At 38.5% G+C, this 8932-nt stretch overlaps 1 protein-coding gene across 1 annotated transcript; it reads right to left on the bottom strand.

Annotated features, from left to right (window-relative positions):
* Positions 1 to 6718: 6718 nt before the first annotated feature.
* On the bottom strand, positions 6719 to 8005 carry LOC309697743 (uncharacterized protein). The gene is made up of 2 exons (XM_082519857.1): positions 7578 to 8005; positions 6719 to 6922 (listed from the first exon to the last, which is right to left on the bottom strand). Exons 1-2 carry the CDS (start codon positions 7929 to 7931, stop codon positions 6758 to 6760), a joined length of 519 nt encoding a protein of 172 aa, XP_082375983.1. The 5' UTR covers positions 7932 to 8005; the 3' UTR covers positions 6719 to 6757.
* Between the last annotated feature and the right edge of the window lie 927 nt (positions 8006 to 8932).

Genomic DNA, 8932 nt, shown 5'->3' with positions numbered 1-8932 from the left:
ATGCCTCTGGAGAGAAGAAAGACATGCAGACATATGGAGAACAGACATACGCCACACAGACAGGTAGCGCCTGTCCAGCAGGTTCAAACCAAGGACCTTCTGCCTTTTATCATTAAAATAGCCTCAGTAGGTATAAAGGGAATAGAGTATATGAAATATATATCTATTTTTGTGCTGATAAAGTTGTAATGAAGTTGTAAGTTGTAAAGTTCATAACTTATAGATGCATTCACTTCATAAACAAGTGTGCTGAATCAGTATATAAGACGGCTTTACATAGGAAAGTTTGCTGTTTCATTTTTTATATAAAATGCAACTTGCGTTTTATACTTGCGTTTCATTTTATTGTTAATGAAACTGCAATTACAAGGCACGGTGGAGCAGCAATTAGTACTGCTGCCTCACAGCAAGAAGGTCCTGGGCTCCGGGATCATTCTCCCATGTTCTCCAGCTTATCCCATCTAAGGTTTCCCTACCTTAAGAACAGCTTCTTGACAGCCAAACTATTTCTGACGAGGCTTCAGTAAAAGGTAGGTGGTCTGTTTCGGGTCTTTGCTGGATTTTGTTTTTGTTTTTTTTACCCTTTTTCTTAATGACATGACTTTCAGTTACTGTCCATTATTATCTTTTGGGATTTCTTACCCTGCCACTTCTTCTTTTTTCCTGCACTCATCCAATTTCCTCAAATGTTTTAAGGGCACACTGCACACCATGCTGAGATATGCCAATTTTCCAGCTAGTCCATCTTTGGGAATCATCTTGAAAAAAAAAAAGTTTCAGTCGGTCATACTGTGTTATCATTGGTATTTTTTGTAAGTTCAACTAAAGCAATGAGAGCAAAGTATGTTTTGTATGGATTTTTTTTTCATGTTTTTGTTCATTGACAGGTTGGTAGTGCCTCAAGTCACAATTTCAAATAGCTTCTTATTAGTTTTATGTTATAGTTGACTGAGTTATCGATCAGTATTAAGTTTAAAGGCAAAAAAAATCCAAAAACCCAACTGAGAATGAGTGAAAAAGCAGCCAATGTCCAAGAAAATCTTTGAGAAGATTGAAGAACTGCTGCTCAAGGCCACTTTAAAAATTACAAGAAAACCTGGCTGTTTGGAAGGAAAACATAAAGAAAAGAGGGGCACCTTTTGCACAATACTGTAAGTAAATGAAAGTTAGGATCTCTGATGTTTGGGATATTAGTTTTGGCTTCAGCAAAAGATTGTATGTATTTTAGCAGTGTAGGCAGATGTAGAGGAAGACATACGTGAGAACAACAAATCAAATAAAAAAAAAAACTGCATTTTATTTCATTTTTCATGAGCTAATTAATCTTTAAGGATATTCTGTTTATGTTGATAAACTTTATTAATAAATCCATCCTCACTCTTTGGGTTTCAGATATGTTTAGAGGTTCAGTGGTGATATTGCTGTGAAACACTACCTGTGGCAACAGTGAGACCAGTTTCACTTCCAGCTCATTGTTTATGACACTTGGTCACATTTGGCATCACATTTTCACTCACTGTGTACTCTCCCTTCTTCACTGTGGAGTTTTAATATTGTGAAGGAGAGCTTTAAACCCAAATCAGCATCTTCTCTATTTATATGGGTTTACAGATATTCTCTATATATTATTTATCTATTAAAATATTACTTGAATTCCTTATTAGCAAAGTGTCATATAAGAGCAAATTTCATCTTATGAAATTAGGACTCTCCTAAATACCCCTTTTTGCCAACAAGCTTCATTTTAGATAAATTTTTCTGTGAAGGTGTCTCATTTTGTTTTGGAAATGGTATAGCTCACAAGAAGTCACAAAGTTAGGAACATTGAGGTAGATTGAACTGCAGTGAATAATACAGCAAGTGAGAGGGATTTCAGGCACACAAATATTATTTTCTCATGTCCAGGTATGTGAAATTCACATGTTTTTTCTGGCTTGAGTTTAGGACCAGGTTCTAATTAAAGAGGAATTTTTCAGAGGTCTAAAATAAACTCACAATTTGGCAAAAACTTTGAAAAAATATCTTGCAAGACATGCAGGATGATATCATGCACATAAAAATGGGCCAGCTGTTTTCTAGTTCTTATTTCCTCTCCTTCTATCTTTTCAATCCCTAATTCCAGTTTTAATATTTTGTATTAACGCAACAAGCCTGGCAGGATTGGGAAAACAGGTCCCAGACAGGAGCTCGGGATCTTGAGCGTACTCTTTGGCTTGAGTTCTTGGGCTTCCTTCAAAGTCTAGACTGGCAATCCCCTCCAAGATTAAAGATATGAAATATGGAGCTAGTTAAAGAGATCCATGGATGAAAGCGTGAAATTGCACATCTGTGTTGGTAGTTAGTATTAATCAGTTTAGGCTTGAAATGTGATTTTGTGCACCACGTGCAAAATTCTCTTTATCCCTAATGTGACAAATGTTTCAGAGACATACTTCTGCAGCTGTGAGGAAAAAATAGGCCCTTTTTCATTTTGCAGGTTTGAGCGAACCAACCCTTTAAAGTGATGCTTGAAAAGACCGAATCAACCACATCAGATGAAGTGATTATTATTATGTTCTGTGGAATAAAAAGGCAGCCTGTTTCTGGTAACCCTAACCACGGCACAGTCTGGGAAGAGCCCAACGTGAGCATTAGCAGTAAAGTCTGTTTGTGTGTGTTTGTGAGTGTGCGCGTGTGTGTGTGTGTGTGTGACTGAGAGAGATGCCTGGCCACCTCCTGCTGTGTTACTCTGTGATGACTGACAGCACCAGCCTGGCTGTACAATGGCCGCTCTTTGCTCTCTGTCTCACTGTATAAACACAAAGTGGGATGGTTCCCTCATGCAGAACTCCTGTATTGATCACTTATGTGAGATCTCACAGCCGCACTCATTGTCCTCTTCCCCTTTCTCTCCTGCCGATCAATAGCTCTTTGTGTTGATTTTTACCCATTGACAAATCACTCTGTCCCATTGCCTTTGTTAAGCTGTCAGTCAAGCAGAAGGTGTTGCTGTATCTGATACTCACTCAGTGGGAAGAGAGCAATCAGCTCAAAATAAGACAAAGTGTCTGAACATGATGACTACAGCTTGTTTCTAATAATAAAAATGTGTATATATTTTGAAAAGAAACCCTAAAATCTATATTATAAAAAAATCTATATTATAGTAAGTTAGGTTTCTAAATGTCTTAAATTAAATTACATAAATTATAGTATGTTTTATGACAGTCCACGCCTTTCATGTCCTATCCTAAAATAACCAATTTCCTTCAAAAAAGGCTAACTGCAAAGTAACGGCTCATCTTATTACCGCCATCCTTTGAGTCAGACATGGCAGCATCCTCACGCTGTCAGGAAATAAAAGTATTGCGCATCATTAAACCTCTTTGTCTAAATGAGGGATCTCTGTTCCTGAGAATGCGACCTGAGCACCGCTGAACACCCAGACGATGCGGATGACGTAAGCCACAGATTCAGAGAAAGATCTAATCTAAAGCTTTCACCCACTCACAGCTGCACCCTGCTAAGCACCGTCGATTCACAGGGCATAAGTGAGTCAGTCTGACTGACCTGCTAGATTCTTTTTATGGTAAAAATGTATGTGGAGAATTGTTTTTTCTGCAAGCCCACGGCTGCATCTGACACCTACGCTAAACTGTGGCAAGTATCAGATAAGTCGTGCCATTTTCGCTATCCAACCCAACACAATCATACAACAAGGTGCTTGATGATTATGACGCACTTTCTGTTTATTACTGTAAGCAACAGCTTGGCAAAAGATTTGACTTAAAGTGAAACATATCAGTGCATCTAACTCTGTCAAGTTCTTTGACAGTTTTTGCTCACATGTTTTTGCTCACATGCTCAAATTGGTATTCTTACAAACAAAGACAGAATTAGTAGCCCTCTTATGAAAATTGCATTAAAAAATATTTCCCAAGTGCTTTTAAACAGGGTGAGAAATTTATAACACAGCTTCTTTATAGTTTTATGGTAAATGGCCTGTATTTGTAAATGGCCTGTATTTGTAAATGGCCTGTATTTGTAAATGGCCTGTATTTGTATAGCGCTTTTCTAGTGCCTAAGGACCCCAAAGCGCTTTACACAACCTGTCATCCACCCATTCACACACACATTCACACACTGGTGATGGCGAGCTACATTGTAGCCACAGCCACCCTGGGGCGCACTGACAGAGGCGAGGCTGCCGAACACTGGCGCCACCGGGCCCTCTGACCACCACCAGTAGGCAACGGGTGAAGTGTCTTGCCCAAGGACACAACGACCGAGACTGTCCGAGCCGGGGCGAACTCCCAACTCTTGAGCCACGATCGCCCATTTATTTTGGATGCTTAAATTATTCTACTAACACAAACTACGAGGGTCTAAATTATTAGCCTGTAATAGCTCTATTTGTGAGCATCAACAATTCTTGTTCTTAAGTCTAAAGGGATTTCTTTTGTTTATGGCATGAAGTTTTTGCAGGTGACAGCTCAAACCTTGCTGAAATTTGATTTACACACAGTTTGAACTTAACTTTAAAAGCTACAAAGTCAAAGCACATCATTGCACAGCAGTGGTCGGTGCTATGGCTCAATAAAAAGCTCAGTTTTTTAGGGGGCTAATATTATTGACCCTGATCAATTTTGTTATTTTCTGAAATAATTCAGTTATAATGTGCAAATAGAAATTATTTATGCCTGCTAAAGAAATCTAGTTTGTTGAGAGGTGCTATGTTAAAAATCCCTTGCTCTATTAAAAAAAACCAAAAGTTTAAATTTCACTGGTGGGATAATGATTTTGTCCTCATCTGTATAAGTGTACCTCTTCTTGCACATATGGCCAGCTGCCATGAGTCAGCAGCGGTGGTCAGAGGTTTCCACTCCTAGACACAACAGTCCATCCGGGAAAAAACAGCTCTCTGATGCCTCAGTCTTCCTATATTGTCTGGGATGATTCCGAGTTGGGAGAGGCTTATTGTTTGGATGTCTTTGTAGTCCAGGTCCATTGCTGCGGAATGTGGGGATTTCCTCCCTCGTGGGTATTTTTAGATCTCTGTCTGAATTCATGGGAGCTCTGCATAATGCTGAGCAGTGTGCGGTCTAAGGGTGGGGCCTGTAAATTCAAGCACATGTGTGGGAATCTGGGCGTCTGCTTATATAAAAAAAGAGAGAAAAGGATGTACGTGGATGTGCACTGGTACATTTTTGGCACTTAATCATACACAAAGCTTTAATCAATAAGAGAACTAAATAGCATCACTTTAAAGACCTCGCTGACTGAGACGGATGCTACTTGGCCTGTATTTCATTTGAAATTTCACAGTGTATTTACCCACTGTTTCCTGTTTGACAGCTCCAGATTGACACTCTGGTTTGGACACTGCTTGTTCACTGAAGTGTTTTAAGGAGGCTTCGGCAGGTCACCTGGGGGTCTATGACCTCCCCGGGTAATGCTCTCCTCCAGGTCCTTCTCTTTGACAGTGGTCAATGGAAGCGTCCATGCAGAGGACAGCCAGGGTGGATGGTCCGGGTGACATCAGGGAATGAACAGGTCATATCCAGAAGGACCTGTCACCTCTAAATCAAACCAAGTGAGGTCTCCTTCCGGGTCTCACTCCCCCCGTCAACTTAGCTGACATCAAGTGACACTTTGGCCTGACCTGCCTTATGCTGGGTGCACATGTGGTCGTAAGAAGCATGATTGGATGATTGTTTTTAAGTGTTCACGAGTAATCTGTGGTTGGACTTTTGCAGTATTAAAGGTCAGAAGGTGCTATTCAACGTCCCAAAATAGTGTGCTGCTAGTGGAAAGGTGCTACTAATGGAAGCTAGTTTTCTCATGTTTGTGGTTTTGATTTTCCTTTAATTTTGATATTTGATTTTTTTTCTCTTCACAGATAGAACTCTGCGGTTCCATCTCCAACCCAAGACAACACACTGCTGGCTTTTTTGAAGTTCTGCATGCAAATGTGCCAAGACAGCCTCTCTACTGGTTAATTCCCACAATGCTGCTCTGCAAATTAATACAAACAAAAGACCATAACACAAGTTGCTTGGGTCCACTGGAACCACTGATTGGCTGCCTGATGTCAGGTTAACACCAAGTCAGGTGCTTTGAGTTGAATACTACATTTTTATGGTTTTGTAGATATTGAGGTGCTTCACTACAAAAACAAACAAACAAAAAACACTCACATTAGCAGGGAGCCATGGCTATCTGTATGAAAACAGTGCAGTTGTTGATCAGGTATTTGAGTCAGGACCAAAGACAATGAATAGCACTTAAAATTGTAAGCATTCATAAATACAAGGCTTGAGCTATCAACCTCATCTGTTGCTTCTATATCCAGCAAATATTCTACCTGAACATCTCATAAAGTCACCTCAATCTAATGACATTTAATCACCCTAAATCCTCAAATAAACACATAGATGATATTTAAAACCATGCACATGCACAGCCTTAAATAATTGCTGTGCCCTGTATAGACCACCACCGACTTACCAATGCAAAGCCTAGAATGACATCATCATGTTTCAGTGATGAGAAATGAAACTCGCAGGAAATTAAATGTCTCGTTCACACACTGCTTATCATTCTTAAAATCAGCAGATATCTTTTATGCACACGCCTGTTCTCTGAGGCCTTCCTCTGAAAAAAAATTGCGGTTTAGCTATATACATACGTATATATATATATATATATATATATATATATATATATATAAACACCCAGCACGCCCCTGCGGGCGGTTTATCCTTCAAGCTCGGGTCCTCTACCAGAGGCCTGGGAGCTTGAGGGTCCTGCGCAGTATCTTAGCTGTTCCCAGGACTGCGCTCTTCTGGACAGAGATCTCCGATGTTGTTCCCGGGATCTGCTGGAGCCACTCGCCTAGCTTGGGAGTCACCGCACCTAGTGCTCCGATTACCATGGGGACCACCTGTCACAGGCTGGGTCTCCGACCCAGCACTCTGAGTTTTCTTTGTATTTTTTGATATGTTATTAGTTTGTGTTATTTCCTATTTGCCTTTAGTTTAGGCAGTTATTGTTCCTGGGTTTTCTATGTTTTGGGGTTTTCTATTTATTTCATCACGTATTAGGTCTGTTAAGTTGTGTTGTCATTTCCTGTTTTATTCTGACAATGTCATGTGTTCTTTGTTCATTGTATTTAGCTTTCCTCTCCTGGTCCTGTCATTAGGTTTATGTCTGTCAGCTGTTTTCCCCCATGTGTCGCCACTTCCCCTGATCACCTCATGTCTGTATTTAAGCCTTTTGTTTTCTTCATGCCATTGTCAGTTCGTCTGTTTATTCTCACCAGAGTTACAGTCATAGTCATCGTCTTAGCCTGTTTATTTTCCACCTCGGTCATAGTTATAGTTTTTGGTCTTAGTACCTTTAGTGTTTTGTTTCTTAGTGTTTTGCCAGCTCAGTGTTTTGTTTCTTAGTGTTTTGCCTGTTTGCTTTGGTCTCTTGGTTCATTTCCTGCCGTCATCGCAATAAAGGTTCACTTTTCTGTTAATCATTACTATTCCTCGTCATCATCTGCTTTTGGGTCCTGTTTCCGCACACATCGGCGCACCCCGCCGTGACACCACCGTTACCTTCACCCTCCACATCCTCTCGAGCTCTTCTCTGAGCCCTTGGTATTTCTCCAGCTTCTCGTGTTCCTTCTTCCTGATATTGCTGTCATTCGGAACCGCTACATCGATCACTACGGCCGTCTTCTTCTGTTTGTCTACCACCACTATGTCCGGTTGGTTAGCCACCACCATTTTGTCCGTCTGTATCTGGAAGTCCCACAGGATCTTAGCTCGGTCATTCTCCACCACCCTTGGGGGCATCTCCCATTTTGACCTCGGGACTTCCAGGTTATACTCGGCACAGATGTTCCTGTACACTATGCCGGCCACTTGGTTATGGCGTTCCATGTATGCCTTGCCTGCTAGCATCTTGCACCCTGCTGTTATGTGCTGGATTGTCTCTGGGGCATCTTTACACAGCCTGCACCTGGGGTCTTGCCTGGTGTGATAGACCCCAGCCTCTATGGATCTTGTGCTCAGAGCTCTAAGCTCTGAGCATATATATATATATATATATATATATATATATATATATATATATGTGTATGTGTATGTGTATATATATATATATATATATATATATATATATATATATATATATATGTATATATATATGTATATATATATGTATATATATATATATGTATATATATATGTATATATATATATATGTATATATATATGTATATATATATATATGTATATATATATATATATATATATATATATATATATATATATATATATATGTGTATATATATATATATATATATATATATATATATATGTGTATATATATATATATATATATATATATATATATGTGTATATATATATATATATATATACATATATATATACATATATATATACATATATATACACATATATATATATATATATATATATATATATAGTGTATATATATATATATATATATATGTGTATATATATATGTGTATATATATATATATGTGTATATATGTATATATATATATATATGTGTATATATATATATATATATATATGTGTATATATATATATATATATATATATATACATATATATATATACATATATATATATACTCTGTTGAAGAATTGTTAAACTACCCACATATGCTTCATTCTGCGCCTTCTTTAAGTTAATGCTTTTTGCCTCCATCTCTTCTTTTTCACCTTAAACAAAAAGAGGGGCCTTTAATGTCTGTATTAATTTAGAAGCAGGTGGTAAAGAAGCCTTTGTTAATCAATTAATGATGAATTCCCCCCACTTTACATGGTGGCTTTTTCACCATCCGTTTACTTCTTGTGCCTGAGTTGGGGAAACTTTATAAAAAGTTTATCTTACCATGAAATGAGTAGGCAAGG

This window comes from Aulonocara stuartgranti (assembly GCF_965226115.1).
Source record: "Aulonocara stuartgranti genome assembly, chromosome: 20".
Taxonomy (NCBI): Eukaryota; Metazoa; Chordata; class Actinopteri; order Cichliformes; family Cichlidae; genus Aulonocara; species Aulonocara stuartgranti.
This window is presented reverse-complemented; position numbering and strand designations above follow the sequence as displayed.

What these genes read in the sequence shown, in the direction of transcription:
- LOC309697743 (XM_082519857.1), bottom strand. Translation starts at nt 7,931, where the DNA reads ATGCTAGCAGGCAAGGCATACATGGAACGCCATAACCAAGTGGCCGGC. An exon ending in TGTGGAGGGTGAAGGTAACG is followed by an intron (nt 6,923 to 7,577) that starts GTGGTGTCACGG and finishes AGCCTGTGACAG; the next exon opens with GTGGTCCCCATGGTAATCGG.